The sequence below is a fragment of the Macaca fascicularis genome, chromosome 13, assembly GCF_037993035.2.
Source record: "Macaca fascicularis isolate 582-1 chromosome 13, T2T-MFA8v1.1".
NCBI classification, from domain to species: domain Eukaryota; kingdom Metazoa; phylum Chordata; class Mammalia; order Primates; family Cercopithecidae; genus Macaca; species Macaca fascicularis.
Genome location: NC_088387.1, coordinates 41,257,517 through 41,281,761, shown reverse-complemented (window position 1 = coordinate 41,281,761; position 24,245 = coordinate 41,257,517). Strand labels below are relative to the sequence as shown.

Below are 24,245 nucleotides of genomic sequence, written 5' to 3'. Positions count from 1 at the left end.
AATAGAAATTAATTTTAATTTGGGAAATATTTTTATTTAAAAAAAATCAATAGATTTATGGGTACAAGTGGTTTTTCATTATAAGGATGAATTATATAGTGGCAAAATCTGGGCTTTTAGTGTACCTATCTCCAGAATAGTGTACATTGTACCCAGTAGGTCATTTTTCAGCCCTCACATCCTTCCCCATTCTGAGTCTCCATTCATTATATTACTCTATATGCCTTTGCATCCCCATAACTCAGCTCCCATTTATAAATGAGAACATGTGATATTTGATTTTCTGCTTCTGAGTTATTTTACCTAGGATAATGGCCTCCAGGTCCACCCAAGATTCTGCAAAAGACATTATTTTATTCTTTTTTATGGCTGAATAGTATTCCATGGTGTGTGTGTGTGTGTGTGTGTGTATCTCACATTTTCTTTATTCACTCATCATTTGATGGGCACTTAGGTTAATTCCATATCTTTGCAATTGTGAATTGTGCTGTGATAAACATACACGTGCAGGTATCTTTTTGATATAAGGACTTTTGTCCCCCACTTTAGGTAGATATCCAGTAGTGGGATTGCTGGATTGAATAGTAGATCTACTTTTAGGTCTTTGAGAAATCTCCATACTATTTTCCCTAGAGATCATACTAATTTACTTTCTCATCAACAGTGTATAGGCATTCCCCTTCACTGCATCTGTACCAAGACCTATGGTTTTTTCACTTTTAAAAAATGGCCATTCTGACTGGGGTAAGGTGGTGTCTCACTATAGTTTTAGTTAGCATTTTCCTGATGATTAGTGACATTGAGCATGTTTTATGTGTTTATTGCCCATTTGTATATCTTCTTTGAAAAATGTCTGTATATGTCATTTTCCCACCTTTTAAATGGGATTATTTGTTGTTGGTTTATTTTCTTGTTGATCTGTCCTTGTAGATTCTGGATACTAGTCCTTTGTTGGAGGCATAATTTGCAAATATTTTGTCCCACTCTATAGTTGTCTTTTTACTCTGTTGATTATTTCTTTTGCTGTGCAGAAACTTTTTAGTTTAAGTCCCATTTATTTATTTTTGTTTTTGTTACATTTTCTTTTGGTGTCTTAGTCATAAATTCTGTACCTAGGTCAATGACCAGAAGAGTTTTTCCCGGGTTTTCTCCTAGAATTTTTATGGTTTCAGGTTTTAAACTTAAGTCTTTAACACATCTTGAGTTAATTTTTGTGTACGGTGAGAGATAGAGGTTGAGTTTTCTTTTCCATGTGGCTATCCAGTTTTCCCAGCACTGTTTGTTGAATAGGGTGTTCTTTCTCCAGGGCATGTTCTTGTATGCTTTGCCAAGGATCAACTGATTGCAGGTATTTGGCTTTATTTCTGGGTTCTCTATTCTGTTCATTGGTCTATGTGTCTCCTTTATACTAGTACCAAGCTGTTTTGGTTACTATAGCCTTGTGATGATTTGATGTAATTAGGTGATACTGTGATGCTTCCAGATTTGTTCTTTTTGCTTAGCATTTCTTTTGCTGTCTGAGTTTTTTCTTAATACCGTATTAATTTTAGAATTTTTGTTCTAATTTTGTGAAAACTGACATTGGTGAGAGGAATTACATTGAATCTATAGATTGCTTTGGGTAATATGTCCATTATAACAGTATTGATTCTTCCAATCCATGAGCATAGGAGTTTTAAATTTTTTGTGTGTCATCTACAATTCCTTTCATCAATATTTTGTGGTTCTCTCACAAAATTATAGAGATCTCTCACCTTCTTGGTTACATATATTCCTAAGTATTTTAAATTTTTTATTTATTAACAGTTTTTTTTCTCTGATCATTATTAGGATCCATTTTATTATAACAACTCTTAGAGTATCTTAGAACGGTTATTCTCAATCAGGCATTTTAGCTCCTTGGGGGACATCTGGCAATGTCTAGGGACATTTGGCAATGTTCTGAGACATTTTTGGCTGCTGGACATGGTAATGAAAAGGAAAAGATGCTACTGGTGTCTAGTGATTAGGACTAGGGTGCTGTAAATATCCTATAGTGTGCAGGACAGCCTCCAGCAACAGAGAATCATCTGGCCTAAAATGTCAATAATTCCAAGGTTGACAAACCCTATGGGGAACAGTTAATGGAATGGGATGTATAGCATGATGAAGAGAGGACAAAGAAAGACCTACTGGCTGCTTTCAAGTTTTTGGAGGGCTTTTATGTGTAAGGTGGGTTACACTTAACTCTGCTTATTTTTGTATGACTCTTGGATCAACAGGTGGAAACTTTAGGCAGATATGGAGGAAAGCTTTCTAAAAGATGTCTACAAAGCTGAAATGTACTGCCCTAAGAAAAGGTAAATTCTCATCTGTAGAAAACTAAAACATAACTTAGTTACTAGAAAGGAATGTCCTCTAATTATTATATAAAACTGATATACTGAAAACATTTTAATCACAGATATTGTGCTGGGAAATTGGAGTCCACGTTGGAAAGGTCATTTAAATAATTTAAGTGACCACTTTCAGATGCAAAGCTTGAATAATTTCATTCTTTTTGTCAGCTTTGGAGAAAGCTTGGTTCCATATACAGCATTATAAATGTATGTAAGTAGCACTTAAGGAAGATCTCTAGACTTATTTTACTAATCCTTCCTTTTACTTGTATATGGTTTTAGAAATAGATGTAACATTTTCACTACTTTTTCTTACATAATTTTCTAGACCAGCAATTTTCAAATTTAATTGATCATATGCCCAATAAAAAATAAAATGTAAACCTTACCCGTTATTTACATGTTAATATAATTTATAATTTATTTTTCTCACAAATTAAAGTTTTAAAAGTTGACAAAATGAAAAACTTTATTCATTTTCCTACATGGAATTGGACAAAAAGCTCTAACTCAATGCTTTTCATCTACCAGAGGTGAGAAGGCACAGTGTTTTATTTTTAAAATGTAAAAAAAGATAATTTTTAATTTATTATAAAATCCAGATGAATGGTATTTCTTTCAGACCTATAAAATAAAAGTTCCAATTTTAAAAATTAGATTTAACAGACATAAAATTAGTGTCTAATATTCCTGTAAGAGTTTCCAAATCTTTACACCCAATTCCTGTGTTTATCTCTTCATGGAGTGGGACTGGTAAGTTTGCAGACTTGCCCCAGTCTATGAGATGTAAATATCATTGCTTGTGAGAAAACTAGGCCTAAAACTATTGTGCAACCTGAACCTATTGATGTAAAATTTTGTAATCATAAATTGGCATCTTGAATTTTCAATCCGGGACTTATGTAAGATGTCTTCAATAATTCAGAACCTTTCCTACCTAAAATTAGGATGCTCAGGTGATTGGAGGTAGAAGTCTGAGCTTCCCTTTGCAAGCGTTTACACTCATTATCACATGACAGCAAGCTATTCACTTATGTCCTTTATCTGCTAGTTTTCTCATTTACCAAATATGTCTAAAAGAACTCTCTATTTTTCCCTTACATGGCTTTTATACCTAGAGAAATAAATGTGTAGGAAAGCACTTTAATAAGATAGTTGTGATAAATAAATGACTCCTAGGAATCCCACACCAAGGAATTCATTTACGTTCAGGTGGGTGAACAGGTGAGTGAAATGTAATTTCTAGCTCTAACCCTAAGCATCTTTTGAGCCACTTTTGAGTTTTGCAAAATGCAATGTCCATCCAAGCTACTAATTAGTTGAAAACTCAGCCACATTTGGTTACCTGGACATTCCTTTTCATTACTAATATACCTTGGTTGAGGTAAAATGCCAAATCTGACGCCAGCAGCCTTAAGAATGACAGTAACTCTGGTGGCTAAATTAGTCCAAGAGAGAAGTTTAGCTGTAAAAATAATCTCTATTCTTTTGTGCTTCCTTATACTCCAATCATGTTTAAGTGTCTAATGGCGGAGGAGTCGTGGTACAAATATGTCTGTTCTCATTTCTTTGGAATATTGTATACATTGACTTAACGCCCCATTCCCAAGTTTCTCGTTTGTAAAATGGTGATGATAGTATCTGCTTCATAGGGTTCTTGTTAAGGGAATTAATTAGATAATTCAGTCAGGAACTTACGCGACGGTAAGGACTTAATACGTGACAGGTATTATTACTATGAATAATGGTTGTTTTAATAGAAGTACCTAATCAGAGGAAATTATCCTTCTTAACAAGTGGTACAATAGCTTGGTAAACAGATTGGTCTAACACTAGAAGGATGTTAAACCTGACCTTCTTATTGTATCCCCATCAATCAAAGGACCTCAGAGTTTTCCATCTTGTTCTGTTTCTTAGTACAGGGAACATCATCTTTCAGATAGAAACAAAGAAGTCACCTATTATTAAGCATTACAAATTTGTTGAGCTTTTGCTTTGCAGTGTATGTGGATCATGGATTATAATTAAGAACCAAGGTTTAACACCTCCTTTTAATCATGCAGGCATATATGATAGTAAATACTAAATAAGAAAAAAAATGGTACTATTAAAGGACTTCATGCCTTCCACAAACCTAGAAGGTAAACAAGTGTCTACTTGTTGGAAAAAACAATTGTAATTTGCCAAGAATATATCTGATGGAGAACCAAGTTTAGATAGCCATATCGGGAAGATTACTCCCAATAAATAGATCTCATTTGCTATGAATAGTGGACATTTAACAACATATGCAAAATGTTAAGACTTAGAATTGTATTTCCCAAGGTCTTAATTTAATTTCATTTAATTACTTCGGTCATGTAATCGTCTTTACAAATAAAGGCAACAGACTTTGATTAATCTGGTGATCCAATCCTCCTCCTCCTCCCAAAGGTCTGTCAGACATGAATCTGGCCCAGAATTTTCAACTGGGGACACCTTGAAACCTAAGTGGCTGAATGTGGGCTTCATGTAATCCCTCCAATAAGGAAACTCTAACTTTTAAAGGGTCTTTTGACATGCATGATAATTACAGGAGTACAGTTCCTGGTACTGGTAGGTGGTGGCTGGAAAAGGAGTATTTAGAGCAGGGGTCAGCTAGCTTTCTGTAAAGGGCCTATTGTGATCATTTTAGGCATTATGAGACAGACAGTCTGTCACAACTGCTCAACTTTTCCATTGTAATGTGAAAGCAACTATAGACAATAGGTAAATGAATGAGAATGACTGTGTTCCAAGAAAACTGTATTTGCAAAAAGAGGCAGCAGGCTAGCTTTAATCCAAGGGCCATAGCTTCCTTACCCTTCATCTAAAGGAATGGTTGCTAGTTTAACGGGCAGTCACTGGCCAAATTCAGCTAGAAGGTGTATTATTTTTTGATTCCACAGTGTTGATCTGCATGATGTTCATATTTTCTACTAGTTGCCAACATTTAAAAATCAGGAGATTTTTTACCTACAGATATGCAATCTGATATCTCAAAAACATGCAAAGATCTGGTAATACCCATCTGTCTTCCTCCACAGCAACAGTAGTTGTGCCCTCTTGGCAGAACAAGCACTTGCTTTCTTGTTCTCCACAATACTCACCATTTCCTGGTGCCTTCCAGAAATTCAGGCCCACTTCCTTCATTTACACTACCTGTCTTGCCCTGGCTGTGCTCCTGGAAGAACTTGACTTTGTGAACACTTTTTAGTAGATCCTATCTTTCTTCCTCTTTCATTCCCTATTCCTGAAAGCTTTCTCATTTTGGCTCACTGAGGCTGAGGACCAGGCGTGCTTTTGCAAACTGATATATGGCTGTACAATAGTATTAGTGTCTCTGAGAGAGTAGCATAGCTGAGCTCTAGAAGTAGTGAACATTTTGTACCTTTTTTTCATTTCCTACATCCATCCTAAAATGATATCTCAGGTTTCAAGTCTGTTTCCCTCTCCCTACTTTCTTTCATTCCCATGTAGTACACCAGAGAAAGTGTACATGTTTCCATTCTTATCCTTCTGCATTTTATATCTTTTAATCAGATGATTTTCAGCCTCTTTTTGTCCATCTAGAGTCATGTTTGTTGTTTTATATATGTATTTTTTTACGTACATATATACTTAATAAAAATAGATTATTTATTGTGTATCAAAGATGATCAGGTCTGCACTAAATGTGAGATTTTAATTACATGATTCGATGTATTTAATTCAACTTGTTCAATGCCTACTATGTACCAGGCACTGTGTTGGGCACTGAAATGTAAAGTCAGAGTTCCTGTCATGGAAGAGGGGTGCAAGTAAACAGACTTCCAAGTGGAAAATCTTATCTACAGAGTACTTTGAATTTACAAATAAGTCCATATATGAACTAAGGAGAATGACGGAAAACACAACTCTTTATCAAAAACTTATTTTAAGTGAGTAGTGAGTTGGTTTCAGTTCAGAAAACAAAGTATTGGAATAAATAGGAATTTCTGCGATTTGATAAATTGAGTCATGGATGTTTTATTTAACATCTGAAAAAGTACTCTGTGCTTGAGAATGAATAGCGAGACTTCAGTCTTTTAAAGACCTGTGCAGGGCTGTACAGCATAGCTTAGTGCCAAGCAGATAAAAACTAATGAAGAGAAAAACTTGCAAGGATTTGTAAGGCAAGATGTGAACATCATGGGTAAATGCGAAGTAGCTGTTTGAAGGAAAAACAATACAAGTTATTATGAGATGATGTTCTTTGGGCTGTCAGTAATGCTGTATAAAAAGAGTCATTGAAGAATGTTCACTAATGACATTAGTCCATTATGAATTAGAAATAAAATACCACCAAAGTATTGGGAACTACCAAGGAATATATAGAAACCCAAACATTGGCTTTTTAATTTTTTAAAAAATTTAAAGTATGCTCACTTATGTCTGGAATTCTGAATGCACTTGTGGTCAATATGTTTAAAGCAAAATTTGTGATACTGCTTTGTAACACCCATCTATGATAATCTAGACATGTAGCAGATGTTCCACAAAGAGCAGTTAAAAAGGAGTATGTGGGCATGTACCTGATACATAGTATGTGTGCATTAGAGAGCTGTTGAATAAGTGAATATGGGCAGAATGGCACTGAAAACAGGGAAGAGTTAGACCAAGGATAAAGAATAATTGCTAGTGTCTTAAAAATTAATAATAGTAGTAATACTTGGCTCATAGGCTGTTAGGCAAAAGAGGAATATGATTGAAATATATAAACAAATCTCTGATGCATATGGAACAGGAAATAGGCTTTGTTCTAGTCTACAGCACATGAATGGGAGGGAGAAGGGGAGCAGTTTCCAGGAGAGGAATGGAAACCTGAGAAATTGCTGTAGGATAGCTATCATTGTTTGATACCAAATAATAAACATGGAACTCATTCTGTGATAATGTACATACTTATAATTCAAAGGCAGAAAGTTTTTGTTAAACAAAATAATGGGTCTATGAATGAATCTTAAAAGTGCTTTACTCATTTATTTTGCAGAATAGTTTGTCGGTGTATATGTGTATGTTTGTGTGTGTTTTCCCAAGTTCTTTAAATCAGACAAGGAATGTGTACATAAATTCTATTCTTATTTTCATCCACTGTCAAACTAACTTCTGTGAAATATTCTAGGAATCTTTGATAGAATATTTGTTTTTGGAAGTTAAGTGACATCATTCATCCTTTTGAGCCAAATATAATCAGCATCCCTGTGCCAGGAAGGAAAAAAAAATACCTTTATTCTTACATTGACTATTCCAAGAATTACTTTTCTGATAATTCCATACAGGGTTTCTCCAAACCTCTCTGTTCATTTGCATTCATAATGATTTGAGATTTTATTTAGTGGTCGAGTTGTATTCACCCTGGAGCCTGGAATGAGGACATCCAGCCTGACAGTCCGTTAAACATCTTGTGAATGGAATAATGAATGAAAAGGCCAGACAGTCCATTTAAGGAATAACATTTTTCAGATTTCAAGATGCCATTATATTGTGACAAAATCCATATGTGTTTCAGTAGAACAAGAATGGGAGCAAGGTTTTAACCTTTAGTTTTAATAAATATTTTTATTAAAAAATTGAAACATTTTGATTCCTTAACCAGTGAACTGAAAACAATAATTGGAAAACAAAACAAACAACAATAACGACAACAGAATCACAAAAAGGTCCAGCCAGGGCACTTTCTAGTTTCACAGAATTGGATAAGGCAATTTAAACATGCATCAGCCAATGTACATTCAATCACTCTCTATTACTTACAGCAGTGGTTTTGGGTATTGTTTTAATGGTGTTTTATCTTGAGCTTCATGATGGTATTTTGCAAAGCAAGTTAAGCTTTAGGAGTCTAGCTTTTGATTTCACCATTTTTTTTTTTTTTTGCATTTGTGTGACATTATTCATGTTGAATTTGGTTCCATTCTTTTTCCAGCTCCTAATTATACCCTCAGACTCTGTAAAGATGCATTTGTTCCTAAGTGCAATCAAGAAGCATATTAGAAATCAGCTGTACATAGTTATGCTCTTATAAATGGAAAGTCTATTACATTTGTGTTAGAAACAGAATGCTCATACTGGAATTCAATTGCAGTTGATAGACACATATCGATTGCTTAGGACATGCTAAGTGCTGCACTAGACAGTGTGGGAAATATGACCATAAATAAAATACCATCCTTGTCCCAGAAAGCTCAGGATCCAAAGGCAATATCACATAGTGACTAATAGTTCAGGCTCTGCAATTAGTACTTGTGTTCAAATCTTGTTTTGTTTCACTATTCACAAACCCTGTGGCCTCTTTGAGATATAGTATTCTCCAGTAAATGGGAACAATAATAACCATGGAAACACATGTGTAATACTATATAATTCTGATTATTTAAGTAATACATGTTCATTATTAAAAATTCAATAATGAGAAAAAAATAACTAAAATGAGAGAATTCTCACTGCTATTTCATCTCTAATCTTGAAGTAACCACTGTGAAGAATTTAGTTCCTATATTTCCAGAAAATTTTCTTATGTATATTCTTACATTCTATTAATTTTGGGGTAAATTTTGTCTGTACTATTTTGGAATCAGTTCTTTAATGAGCTTTTTTTATTTTGAAGTGATTGTAGACTGGTAAAATAATGCAGAGAGATCCTAGTTACCCTTTATCCAACTTCCTCTAATGTTAACATTATATATAACCTTATACTAATGCTAAGAATTTAACAGTTGTACATTACTGCTATTCAATAAATTCCATACTTTCTTTGTATTCCATCAGCTCATCTACTAATGTCCTTTTTCAGATCCAGGATCCCACATTGTGTGTAGCACATGTTTAGTTTTATTTAACAAGGCATTTTGGATATCTTTTCATATCTGCATACATAGCTCTGACATATTGCTTTTAAAAAGTGCACAACTTTGGCTGGGCGTGGTGGCTCATGCCTGTAATCCCAACACTTTGGGAGGCTGAGGCGGGTGGATCACGAGGTCAGGAGTTCGAGACCAGCCTGAACAATAGAGTGAAACCCTGTCTCTGCTAAAAATACAAAAATTAGCCAGGCATGGTGGCGCACACCTGTAATCCCAGCTACTCAGGAGGCTGAGGCAGAAGAATTGCTCGAACCCAGGAGGCAGAGGTTGCAGTGAGCCGAGATCACACCACTGCATTTCAGCCTGGGTGACAGAGCGAGACTCTGTCTCAAAAAAAAAAAAGGTGCACAATTTTAATCAATTAAGTCTATGTAGTTGTGGTAGTCCCTTCTCATGCTGCTATAAAGAACTGCCGAAGACTGGGTAGTTATAAAGCAAAGAGGTTTAATTGACTCATAGTTCCGCAGGGCTGGGGAGGCCTCAGAAAACTTACAATCATGGCAGAAGAGGAAGCAAAAATGTCCTTCTTCACACAGTGGCAAGAGGGAGAAGTGCCAAGTGAAAGGGGAAAAGGCCCTTATAAAACCATCAAACCTCATGAGAACTCATTTACTATCACAAGAACAGCATGGAGATAACCGCCCCCGTGATTCAATTATCTCCCACTGAGTCCTTCCCATAACACATGGGGATTATGGGAACTACAATTCAAGGTGAGATTTCAGTGTGGACACAGCCAAACCGTATCAATAGTACAATTTATTTAACCCTTTATTGACTATTGATGTTTTTCATATGAATCTTAAAAGAAACTAATTTCCATGCATTGTTTGATTTAATCTTCACTATGACCTGCGTCTCTTAGATGCCAAACTAAGGCTCTTTCATCTACCCTAAAGAGGTTCCCTGTATAACAGACACCAATGTGTTACTTTCTATATATTTTTTCAGTGACAATTGAGCTCCAATTTTAGTTGTGCTAATTTTCATTACATGGAAGTTCTTACTTTGTGAATGATTACATTTGTAGATCTTTTTATTTCTGATGACGCGTATTGTTTTAAAGCTAAGGAAATTATTTGGATGTCCAAGTTTCAATGGCTAAAGCAAGTATTTGGAATCCTATTCCTTATTTGCAATTTTCCAGTTGCTGAATAAAAATAGCAACGATCCTCTACTGATAAGTGAATTCGTTTTTGGATAATGGTTAAAAATGAGCCAACAGAAGATGGTTTTACCTCCTATGGATACAGCACAGGATTATAAATTGAGGTTCTGTTCTTGAAGCCTACTCATTTCATAAATTCATAAATTTACCAAAACTGATTGTGTTTTTTGTTTGGTTATATTTATTTTTGTTTTTTTCCACCTGGCCTGGTTAATAGGGTATATGTTTACTAGCACTTCTATTTGGGTAGGGAAAATTCCCTAAGTCAACTTTACTACAGTCTTTTGGGGGTCATTGTAGGACAGGTGCTGTCAATTTTATAAAATATATTAAAACCCTAAGAGAAAAAAAAACCTTCCCCTCATGAGCTGTGACTCTGTCTAACGTCCACTGTGAAGTTCAGGCTAGGAAAAGAGTTAAAATCAATGCTATTTCCTACTTGGACAAACAAAATGAGCAGGAGCCTGAGATAGGCACTGAATTCAGCTTGTTGTTACTTAGTTTCCATTCTAATACAGTTTTTCCCTTGCTCAGTATCAGTTTATAAAAGCATGTTACATGTCCACTGACCCCAGATAACTAAATAAATCCCACTTTATAGTCATAGAACTAAGTCCCAGGTTGTATTTGTACAAATGCCTGCCAAAGATGGATACAAGGAATTCAGAATAAATCAACCATTGAATTCACATTTCTTAGTGGAATAAAAGTAGGAATGAGGAATCCAATTCACCATCACTCTCTCATACACACTTGCATGCACATGCACATATGCACACAGGTACACACACACACACACACAGCATGGTACATTATTAGTTTTCTTTGTTGGATGCATGTTTTGGTTTTGGATTTCTTTGAGGGGCATTTATGCAGAGTTGTTTATCAGATTTTGAGACCTGGATGCCAGAGAACTGCATTTACTTCTGTTTTTGCATGTACCTTTGTGACATGTACCTGGTGATTTTATGCTGGTCGAATTTCCCATTTGAATGAGGTGACAGCATTCAGGAAGTTATAAGTCCCTGAGATGGACATTTCTGCAGGTCTTTTTCATACATTTCCCGTAGAAGTCTTTTAAATCATGTTCACAATGAGGCTTAAAATTACTGCTTTCTTAAGGAAAAGAGATATAATCCAGGGGTTTTATAAGCAGCATTTGATGAAAGTCTTTGAAAAGAAAGTAAAAATCAGTTCATTTTAATGATTGGCAATCAAAAAAGATAAACCATCATTAAATTCTAAGATCTGGTATACTGAGACTGAGAAAAAAATAAAAACACGAACTACCTTATAGATGCACCGCTGATAATGTATTCTAGGTTCTTTCTTTTTCGGTAGATCATCCCGAACATATTAGCCTCCGGTTGCTGGAAATCAAAATAATGGCATGGTGATTGTTAAGAGTCCATGTTATATAAGGGTGTTCTGATATTGAAATGAATACTTCACTTCTTGTTTCTGAAAAGTGAATGTTGGTAGGTTGGTTTTTGAATGTGTTTTGAAAGTTTTAATAGAACATGGTTCTATCTAGGAGGAAATAAAAGTATCTGTGCGGCAGACACCACAGTTCTGCTTCTTGGTTGTAAACTTACTTCCTAGTAGCATCAGTTCAAGATGTATTCTCCATTGAAACAAATTTTATTTTAATGTTCTGACATGCTGATTGTGGAAAGACAGTGTGGGAATTCAACCTAGAGGCTTGCTCTGACAGTGAGAGAAGTGTATCTTGTGCGTGTGTGTGTGTTTGTGTTTTAAAGGCTATTTTTGGAGACGAATTAGTACTAATAGGATATAGAGTATAAGAGGAGACGTATGGTGAGGTCACACAGGTCCTGAAATCTTCCTAGAAGTGAATCATAACTCATTCCAAGTGACAGGAAACACGTCCGAGGGGCTGGAAAAGGGATGTGAATCAGACCTGAGTTAAAGCTAACCTTTACAATATCTGTCAAAAATTACTAAGCAAAACAGTTATATGAATATCAATACATGAAATGCTTTCTCCTTATTTGAGTGAACCAGCTGCTCTCAGATTCTTGAACAGTAACCATATCTAGAGAGTACATTAGAATGTCAATTACAAATCATTCTTATCTTTTCATCACATTAGACCGTGGAGAAATTGTGTAAATTATTTGAAAGTAATTAAATTTCTAATCTAAAGATTTAGATCCAGAGTTGGCATTTTTTTCTCCCCCCCCCCCCCCCACCGCGTAAAGCACCAGATCGTAAATATTTTAGGATTTGTGGCTGATACAGTTTCTGGTCTCTAATACAGGTTCTCGACTATGTCATTTTAGTTCAAAAGCAGCAACAGACAATGTGTGAATGAATGACTGTAGCTGTGCTAAAATCACTTTATTTGAGGATATCGAAATTCAGATTTCATATAATGTTCATGTGTCACAAAGTACTTTAGATTTTTTTTAACTATTCAAAAACGTAAAACTACTCTTTGTGGGATTATACAAAAACAGGCTGTAGGCCAGATTTGAACAGCGGGCTGCAGTTTGCTGAGCTCAGTTTTAAATAATTCACAGTAACCACTGATTTGTGCTGCTTGGTACAGTGGTGTAAAGATTTACCTACAGTACATTTTCTAAATAATTTCTAAGAAAAATAATGCATGATTTTTTTTAAGGGCAGAATGTTTTCTCCCACAAAATAATTGGCCACTGACAATTTTTTTCTTGCTGCTAACCTGATTTGTCAGAGAAGTGAGCACTGCATCTTTGTGTTATGCCCTCTCCCCAAATTCCAATACTAGAAATATATTTATTTGGTCTTATGTTAAAATGCAAATGGCATCTTTCCCCATGAACTGCCATTAAAGAGAGAGGAGAAAGAATGTATATTGTGGGAATCTCAGGGCATGGCTTCAAGTTACCAATTTGATAAATTTTTTCTGAAGTCTAGTGCTTTATCTTAAAATATTATGTCAGTTCTGCATTCTATACCACTAGATATCTATGTTTATTTCAATGTACACAAACTGTTTTAAGTCACTGAACAAATATGCAGTTCCTCTGTGACCTGCCATACTGCCAGCATACCCCAGAAGTCTGGGCATACCTTAGGTTAAGAAACATAGCAGTGAGGCAAACTGATTGTGTGTTAGTCCCAGTTTGATGGCTTCAGAGCAGGTTTTAAATGGTAGAGGAAGAATTACATATGAGCATCCCAGTTGTCTTGTATAGTGACCTGAATGACCCCTATTCCCTTGATCCGTGGCTTCTACCTGCAGACCCGACTCCAGCCCAAGGTGGAAGAATGGCATGATCACTGTCTTTGAAGACAGATAGGCAAAGATTTTAATTTTTACTGTTCCATGTGTAGTTAGACTAGTTATTGAGTTAAATTTTGTCATCTGAAAAATGAAGGTAGGATTTATGGTTCTTCAGTTACAATTCAATAACTTTTGCTAATGTAATTCAGAAGGGATATATCAGAAAACCATTGGAGAACGTAACAAAGGAAAATTAAAATATCTGGTGGGAGGAAGACAAAGGAGAGAAATAAGAGGCAATCAGTTTTCCAGGGCATTTTGTTGAGCAACTATGAGATACTGTGGTTAAGAAGCCATTCAATTTGCCTGGGAGACTTCTGGTTTATACCTGCTGTACTTGCATAATTACTCAAAGCCCCCCTTTTACCCTCAAAAATGTCTCTGTTCACATGACACGTTGTCATCTTAAAGGACTCAGAAGTTTGATCTCACTTCTGACTGCGAGTTGGTCTTGCTCTTTTTTCCTTACACTGCAGGATCTGGTTTTGTTCTCTGTCTTCAGAGCCAACCTGTATATACCAGTATCAATTCAAGATTATTCCAGAGCCACCTGGTGGGGGTATCCACCATCCACGGGAAGTGAGGAGAGAGGTGGGCAAACCAGACAGCCATGATATTGAACCTCAAGTCCTCACACTCCTTTCTGTCTGGGAATGGAATTAGATGGTGATATGGTATGGATCTGTATCCCCACCCAAATCTCATGTTGAATTATAATCCTCAGTGTTAGAGGCAGGGCCTGGTAGGAGGTGATTGGATCATGGGGGTAGATTTGACCCTTGCTGTTCTTGTGATATTGAGTGCATTCTCACGAGGTCTGGTTGTTTAAAAGTGTGTAGCACCTTCCCACTTTCTCTCTTCCTCCTACTCCTGACATGTAAGACGTGCTTGCTTCCCTTTGCCTTCCATCATGAATGTAAATTTCCTGAGGCCTCCCCAGCCATGCTTCCTGTACAACCTGCAGAGTCGTCAGCCAATTAAACCTCTTTTTTGTATAAATTACCCAGTTTCTGGCATTTCTTAATAGCAGCATGAGAATGGACTCATACAGATGGGTCAGTCCATAGTATTTTGAAATTTGTCACTATCCCTTATACACATTCATGCTACTTCAGTCTAATCTCCATACTGTTACTCAAAATGGCTTTCTGAAACACAATTTCTCTAAAACCCTTTTTGACTCCTCATTTACATCAAGGAAAAATAAAACTTCTTAACTTGACATACAGAGCCTTTGATGGCCTAGCTTCTGTCTTTTCTTTGTCTTCCCTCAGTCGCCCACAGCTTCTCTATCTTGTACATTTCTCTAATATTCGGTGGCTTACAGTCCTTATGGCACCATACTCCTGCCCTTCTGCAGCTGGGCACATGCTGTTTCCTCTGGCTGGAATGCTTTGCGCTGCCAAACTTGTGCTGGTTTTTCCTTTCAGAATCAGAGTGGAAGCTGGCTTTCTTTTCTTACTAGTTCTTTTTTTTCTCTTCTAGTTGAGTTATCCTTCATTCCACTCCCATAATTCCCTTGGAAGACTTCAATCCTAAAATGTGGGACCCCGAATTTCATTTAATAGTTTCCTTGTCTTTCTCTCTCAGTAGGTTATTGGCTTCTTGGAGGCAGAGATCACCATTTTCACCTCTGTAAACAGTGGAATGGTACATAGCAGCTGAATGAAAGTTGGATAAGTGGATAAGTGGTCTGCATGAGAAAGGAGCATTACTTCTGAGAGGAAAAACATAAATATGCAGACAGTGGCGATAAGGATTTTAATAAGACAGAGAGCATGATACAGAATGCATGCTAATTTCATGTGGGGCTAAATTAGTGTGAATATGTGTGTCCCAGTGACAGGGCCCATTTCAGCTTGGGAAGAAGGAGAAAGAATTGTCTGTGGCCTCCAGAGAGGCTTTGTAATTTATTTTCATCAATATACATGTTTCGTTTTCTAAGTGCAAATGTTACCACAGTGATCTGCATCTCTGGTTTCTCTGGGAACCCTCTCTAAATACAACCCAGGGTACCCAGAGAACATGCAGAATAGAAGTTGATGATCTTTGAATAACTGTGGAAGGCATGTGTAGTCCTGGAAGGCTGAATAATACTTCCTGAATTTATAAAATGGGTAGATGGACTTCCCAGCCAATGGGCTTGGAAGATGGACACTCACTAGCAAAATTCTACAAAGGATTAATAAGTGGACTTTTTTGAGTCGTTAGTGAATCTATTGGGTTCCTAATTATTATCTTATGGGAATCACTTGGACTAAGGAAGTCTGTTTGTAGCCTAATTTTTCCTTAGAAAGGACATCTAATTTGCTGTCTGTTTGCATATCTGTCCTCTCCACTAGTTAAATAATTTTATACACATTTGTGTTCTTAGTTTCCGACACAGAACATGACATGCTGTAATCACAGTGTAGCTGCTGAAAGAATAGGCTGATGAACATGTAAAGGACATTTGGGTGGTTCTGATACACTGAAAAAGTCAAATGAGTCAAAGTATAATATGGCTATTTAAAAAGTTATATGATCTGAGAGAGTGTTCAAGGAAGTGGTTTCTGCACTATAATTTTCACCTTTGTAAACACTGGAATGGTACATACGTAGCAGCTGAATGAAGGTTGGATAAGTGGATAAATGGTCTGCATGAGAAAGGAGTGTTACTTCTGGGAGGAGAAACACAGTAGGGAGTCTTAAACCTATTCTATTTTGTCCTGATAGGACTAGAACAGGAGAGTTGTATTAAATTAATCAAGCTCCATAATGAAGGAGGCATTGGAAAGTGAGAAATTATTGAGAGAAAAATGTCTAGGAGAGTCTTAAACATAATGAGTGCATTTTGGAAAACTAGGACACTAATAAACAATGATTTTTACGAGAGTTGAACTTAAAGTGCCTGCAATGATATTAACTGAAAAGAAAAGGCAAAGTCACTGGACAGGAAGCACACAGTCCACCCCAGGAAAGCTGTGATGGCTGTGGACTGACTAAAGAACAGACAAATATGAATGGGAAACAGACTCCAAATACATTCATGAAAAGAGTAACAGTGGCTGTTCCTGATGACAGGTGATGTTTTTAATGAATTTTTATAATAACCTAGTATTAGATGCATGATGGGGGGAACTATACATAGATTTTTTTCCTCTTAATTCAAATAAAATAGAACAGAGAATTGTTGTGTGGAGAAGACTTAGGGAGCAGAAGAGGAGTTAGGAGTGCTATTTTCAAATATTTATTGGGTCATGATGTGGAAAAGAGATTAGAATTATTCTGCATTATTTAGTTAGAACTGCTTACAGAAAAGCTAGACGAAGGGACAGTTTAGCTCATATTATGTCTTATGTCTCTGTGGTGTTAAAAGATAATTTCTAATAAAAGGCAAATTTATGACTATAGAATAAAAATAAATATGTGTTAAAAATCTGACTTAATTCATTAATGAGGAAACTGGTGAGGTATTACAACCAGTTCCAAGACAAATGCAAAGAATAAGCAAATTCAGATTTGTAAAATAGTTCCCAAGGAGTCAGAATCGGATATGGCATAATTGTCCATTGAATTCTCAAATTTCCCCCTTTTGACCAAAAATATTATCAAAGAAATATTGTTCTCAATACGCAGCATAAACTGTGGTGGCTCCTGCTTCCATGTTGTGTTTGGCACCAGGAGTAATCCAGAAGTAGCCAAATGATGACCTGTTGGGGGTGCTGTAGAAAAAGTTTACTCATAGGATAGTTGGCTTGCCAAGATGACTTTAAAGATAGTTAATAACTTTAAAATTCTAAGATACTACCTCACCACTCAGGGAGCCAGCTCCTGAACCTATATCACTACAGCTGGGTCCTTCTACAAATTCGAGTTCCTGTGAATACAAACAACTGTCCTTCCCCAGCTGATGAGGGTTTCCTTTGTTTCTCACTGTGCCTTGAGAATCTACCTGCCCTTTGGATTCCAGTTCTCTCCTTACTTGTCTGACATTCACCAACTAAACTCTCTTCCTGTCTCTTAAAGTGCTTTTGACTTGGAAAAAGAAACAACTGTAGAATATAAGATTATGTGGGCTATTTTAGGTTGAATCTTTACCTCCCCCAACCACCAAAAAAAAAAAAAAATATATTGAAGTATTTATCCCCAGTACCTCATACTGTGACCTCATTTGAAAATAGGGTCATTGGAGATGTAATTAAGATGAGGTCATACCGGAGTAGGTTGGGCCCTTAAAGCAATATGGCTGGTGTCCTTATTAAAAAGATGGCCATTCTGGCCAGGTGCAGTTGGCTTAAGCCTATAATCCCAGCACTTTGGGAGGGTGAGGTTGGGGGTGGATTACCGGAGATCAGGAGTTCGAGACCAGCCTGGCCAACATCATGAAACTCCATCTCTACTGAAAAATAAAAAAATTAGCCAGGCGTGGTGGCAGACGCCTGTAATCCCACCTGCTTGGGAGGCTGAGGCAGGGGAATAGCTTGAGCCTGGGAGACGGAGGTTTCAGTGAGCCGAGATTGTGCCACTGCACTCCAGCCTGGGCGACAGAGCAAGACTCTGTCTAAAAAAAAAAGACGGCCATTTGAAGACAGAGACACACAGGGAGAAGGCTGTGTGATAATGAAAATAGAGATTAGAGTGACACAGCTGCAAGTCAAGGAACGCCAAACATTGCTGGGCAAACCACCAGAGGCACAGAAGAGTCAAGAAAGGACTCTCCTGTAGGTTTCAGAGAGAACATAGTTCTGATGATACCTTGATTTTGGACTTCTTCCCTCTAGAACTGTAAGACAATACATTTCTGTTGTTTTAAGCCACCTAGTGTGTGGTGCTTTGTTACAACAGCCCCAGGAAACTAATATAGGGATATACACAAATTTGTCTTCTATGAGCTGGCTCTGTGCATTGTTCTAAATGTGAAGAGCCGAGTGTAGTGTGTTATACACATAATGCCTGGCAAATACAAGGCACTAATTAAGTATTAGTCTCCTTCACTACCTTTTTTTTTTTTTTCTAACTTCGAACCTGTAAATTGTAAACCAAGTGACCGCATTACCACATAATGCGAGGAACATGACTTGGAATTAAATCTGAGCTTAAATCCAAGCTCTGCCACTAGCTAGCCAGCTATATGACTTAGGACAGTTTTTTTGTTTTGTTTTGTTTTGTTTTTTGTTTTTCTGGATAAAACCATCTTTCTGGTCAGGGTAAAGATGAGAAACAATGGCTGTGATCATGTGGTACAGGGTAAGCACCCGATGCTTAGTAACTACTGTAATTTTATTCTTCTTGCATGATGATTCTTATTATATTAGCACTTCATGACTTGCATTGCTGCTAGGGAGTTTGTAATTGTTATATTTGCTCAAACAATTGAATTTATAATCACTGCATTCATAAGGAGAAAGATGACTACTTTTAAAATTCTCTTTATATCCTGGACATTTTAAGGCTTGAAAAATTAGTGCTTTCCACTTTTATTTTTGAACTGCTACTAAATTTAAAGGACTATTAATCCCCCATGTTTATGACTCACCAATTCATCATCAACACGATGCCTTTTAAAGCAATATGTGACTCAGGAGAAGCATGAACCAAGCGCCTGAAAGAGTGGGGAGATGGTTGTGTTGAGGATGGAGGAGGAGCATTTGGGTTTATTTTCCTTTGAAGTAGAGCCCGAAAAGTTTTGCTGAAGAAAAGATATCTGAGCATGTGCTTGAGTTTGATTCATTAATTTTCAGTATATCTTAAACTTAGTTTTTCAAGCTGTTTTTATTTTACTATCATATGAGCTGACAGCAGGAATGCCAAACCACAGTGCCACTGTGTGAGGCACAAGGGTGTTGAGGACAGTATGGAAATTCCCTTTTGAGTCTGATTTTCTGGAATACCACAGGCCACATTTCTGAGTGGCTAGTGCAAGGGAAATAAATCTACCCATGCCGGGGTAAGAAAGACAAGAAGCTAGTTCCTGCCTAGCTCCAAAATTCTCAAAGATAATAGGCTTGAAGAAGTCTATATTCCTCCTTTCTTAAGACCTACACTAAACACTAAATGCTTTGACTGTTCTTATGGGACTAGATCACGTAGAATTCCCTATTGCAGAAGATGAATACTCTTCTGCATAGTGTACTGCTGATGGTAAGCAGACTTCTCAGATAGCCCCCAAGATTTCTGTCCCCTGGTCTACACACCCTGTATAATGCCTTCCATTGGTGTTGGCAGGGCTCATGAATATGATGGAATTGTCACTGCCTTGTTTATGTGACATTATATTAAACTCCATCTTAACCAACAGAGAGAAACTCTCCTCCTGGCCTTAAAGGAGCAAACTGGCATGTGTGGAGAAGGTCACAGGGGAGGGAACAGTGGGAGGCCTCTAAATACTGAGCATGGCACTTGATGGATTGCCAGCAAGAAAGTGGGAACCTTCATCCCGTAACTGCAAGGAACTGAATTCTGCCAACAACCAGTGAGCTTGGAAGAGGACTCAGATGAGATCAGACCCTGGCTGACACTTTAATTTCAACCTCATGAAACCGTGTGCCCAGAGCCCACCTACTCTATGCTGAACTCCTAGCCATGGAAACTGAGATAATAAATGTGGGTTGCTGTAAGCCACTATATTTCTATTTATTTGTTATCCAACAATAAAAAATAAATGCAATTCTAATTTCCAGGAACAGGGTATCAAGTCTCTTAGCTAATAAACAGCAAACAAACAACAACAACAAAAAGCAGTCTGTGCACAACCACACCCCAAGTTGTCTTTGTTCAAGTAACTAACGAAAGATTTCCCTCCCACTCCCATTAGTGTAGACTTGCACAAAACCAGTGGGAGCCCCTTTATAGTTGGTCATTGCCGTGGCCTACATGACGTTCTAGATGAGCCTAGCTGAGCTATTACTGATTTAGCGGAGCAATTATTTTGTGTAATAACCTGTGACTGACTGAATGCTATTGTTTCACCCTTCTTTTATGTGTCCTTATAATGATTTTCTTAAGGCCAATTGTAATCTCATATGTATTTCCTTAACAAAGAGTACCTTGATCTTGAATGTTCCTTTATTTCCATGCTGCCCTCACCTTTCTCCCAAATGTACATTCTAAAAGACCCTTTCAGCATATTGCTTATTTAGAGTGAACACATGAAGATGCTTTTTTATATGCTTAGGGGAAGAAGAAAAGACCATCCAGTAAAAATTTCACATTGTTTTCCCACCCAAGTGTATCTTGCTCAGATAAAGGGGCATCACAAAGGCCACCCTGGCATTCCTGCCAGCATTCAGCATTCCATGCCCCATCTCTCTCTTAAATTGGAAAACATTTTTACCGATTTCTTAATATGTTTGAATTCCTGTTTTTCACATCATCCCTAATATATTTGGGGGTGCTGGATTGGAATATGTAACACTTTTCTTGCTAAATAGTCGGGTTTTGATTAATTGGCTTCTGACTTATGGAGCTATATTTACAGCTCTGTGAGGTAGATAAATTCACAGCATAAAATAATACCCTCCCAATCATTCAAGGCAGTCAGTTTGCACTCACATATAACCCAGATGCACTTAAAATAAAGGTGTCTATCAACCAGTAAGTAACGTGATTTCTCAATTGCCCTGTTCATAGATTGAGACAAGTCTATGTGGGGCAATTTTTCAAGAGCGTTAGGAAGGGCTGTCTCCATAATATTTCCCTACTCTGTCCCTTTATTGATGGCCAACATTCCGTATTTATGTAATGATTCCTCTGGCCCCTATAAAAGTGGAAGTAAGCCGGGAAAGGAGTTACCTGGTATTTCTCAAACTATTATATAAACCAAGCCACCATATTTTATCATTCTGAAGGCGTACAGCTCTCATGTTATTCTATGTGAATGGTGCCCCCTGGTGATGTGCTGTATCTATGCTGCAGTGAACTTAGTGGATGTATGCTCAAGATTCTGCTTTGTTTGTACATTATTCAGGTTTTTTTTTAAATGTTCATATTTTCATGGGAATGAGTTATCAGTTCCTCTCTTGAAAGCATGTTTGATTAGAAAGAGTGCAGACTTGTTTGTGTGGTTGCTTCATAGTATCATTGGCCTGAATTTTTTTTTTTTTTTAAAGGAGCTATAGCTAATTAAAACAAAATTAGCATGGCCAGGTGTGGTGGCTCATTCCTGTAATCCCAGCACTTTGGGAGGCTGAGGTGGAAGGATCACCTGAGGTCAGGAGTTTGAGACTGGCCTGGCCAACATGGCAAAACCTTGTCTATTAAAATTACAAAACTCAGGCAGGCGTGGTAGTGAGTGTCTGTAATTCCAGTTACTGGGAAGACTGAGACAGGAGAATTGCTTGAACCTGGAAGGCAGAGGCTGCAGTGAGCTGAGATCATGCCACTGCACTCTAATCTGGGTGACAAAGTGAGACTCCATCTCAAAAAAAAAAAAAAAGATCAGCAAAATGTTGATATTGAAACCGCAAGATGGCTGCGTGGGGATTCACTATGCTTTTCTTTTTACTTTTGTGTATGTTTGAAATGTTCTACAACAAAAAAGGTTAAAACATAAAAGGAACTCAGCTTTAGATTGTTAAAAACACACAAATCCTTGCCATGTAAGTCTTAAATACTTATTATAGGAAAAATCCAAATGCAAAAAATGTTTATGTAGTAGAAGAATGGAATATGACTAAAATTTTTCCAAAATAGAAGAGTATATTTACAAATCATAGTATTTAGCCATATTATGCAGCCCAGAAGAATAAATAAGTAGATACTTTTTAATATATAAAAAAGAAAGAGTACAGAGATAAAAAAGACAGAAGCTCTCTGAGAATGGGATCCACAAAAATGCAGAATAAAAGTTTACTCTTTTTATTTTGTTCTCAAAACTCTTCCTCCTGCTGCTTCTTTTAACAACTCCCTGCCATGATCCACCATCCATTTATTCATTCATTCATTTACCCATCCATCTATTATCCATCCACTCATTCATTCATCTATCCACCCATCCACCTACCCATCTTTCCATCCATTTCTTTACCCATATATTCATTGACCCAGCAAACATCAGTTAAGTGCCTGTCATTTGCCAAGCATTAATGGATGATCCAATACCCAATTTGAATTTCTTTACATAATACTTCAATGATCCAGAGAGAAAGAGGACTTTGAAAAATTATCTGTCGTTCAGAGATTGGAGAGTAGTGTGCAGCGGAATACATTCAAACTTTTGAAGATAGCTTTTTGCAATTGTGCCTTGTACTTCCTTTTCCCACTTTCTCTCTCCCTCCCCATCTTCCTTACAAAATGTACAAAGGGTCCTAGATTCAGTGGGTACTGGGTAGAGGTGCACAGATCATTGCCTCAAGTTGTGCAACGTGGCAGCCCTATAGACTTCAGGAACTTTGTTCTGCAATATACATTTTTTTTGTTTCATTATTTTCTTTATTTTTATTTTTATTTTTATTTTTGATGACAAAGCCGGGTTTATTGTTCTGGGTTAAACCTGTGGAGGCAGGACCTGGGAAGGGGCATGGGGACAGATGAAGCTGGTGACTGTATCTTCCTGGTCATTGCTGGGTTCTCAGCACCCTTGGCCTCCACTCAAGTTCTAGGTGAAGCCCAGTGCTGGGGGATGGGGTCCTCTTCCTCCCAGTGCAGCCTGTGGGATCACTTGTAAGCTCCCACATGGAGGTAGGGGGTGGGGTGTTGGCCTGCGCTGGGGCCAGCGTCCTCAGGAAGGTGTCCTGGAGGAGATGGCGGCAGCCGCCCCATTCTTCTTGGCCGGGACCTTCAGCAGGGCCAGCTTCTCGGGCAGGCTGCTGCTGGCTTTCATCACCACATCGTGTTCGATCTTCTTCCGGATCCCGACTTCTAGGTTCTTCTTGAGCTTTTGCTGCTGCACGACGCGCGCCTTCTTGGGAGCGATAACACGACCGCCTTTTCTCAGGCCCCGATTCTTTTCAGATGCCGCCGCTGCTGTCTTGCTCTTTGCGGGCTTGTGCGCCTGGAACTTGCGCTGCCCCTGCGCCATGATCCCTCATTTATTTTCATAGGCTATTTTTCATTAAAGCTTCAAGCTCATTATCTCTCCTCCAGGAGGCTTATTTTCTGACAAGATTAGATTGCTGTTTTTCTTCTTATTGATTGATTGATTGATTTACAGGTAAGAGGAGTGAATGTCTATATACTTGGTCAGGTTCACTTTGATTCCTTATTTCTAAGATGAATTCAAATGTAATGAATCTCTTGAGCCAGACAGGGATTCTTGTTAAATATCACATCCCTCTATTTCAGTTTAGTCTTCTGCTTAATGGAAAACTGAATAGGTCCAAAGATTGCAATTTCTGCTTTATTTGGCATAATGCCGATACAAGGAACAATTACATCTTAATGATTATATCCCTTATACACTTGATTGCTTAGACCAGTATATGTCCCATTATGTGAAGCAGTCAGGATGCTTTCACCATCTCAGAAAGAGAATAACTTGAGCCTGCACAATCAAAAATGTATCATCGCAACTCTTTTCTTCTGAAAGATAG

The 24,245-nt window shown here is 37.4% G+C and overlaps 2 protein-coding genes across 8 annotated transcripts in view; one reads left to right on the top strand and one right to left on the bottom strand.

The window, feature by feature from the left end:
• The window catches only part of CTNNA2 (catenin alpha 2), a 1,160,134-nt gene that overhangs the window by 982,792 nt on the left and 153,097 nt on the right, over positions 1-24,245 (top strand). The gene's annotated exons all lie outside the window — the stretch shown is intronic.
• Positions 23,144-23,740, bottom strand: LOC102139649 (leydig cell tumor 10 kDa protein homolog). Its single transcript, XM_005575463.5, has one exon. It carries the CDS (start codon positions 23,732-23,734, stop codon positions 23,435-23,437), a length of 300 nt encoding a protein of 99 aa, XP_005575520.2. The 5' UTR covers positions 23,735-23,740; the 3' UTR covers positions 23,144-23,434.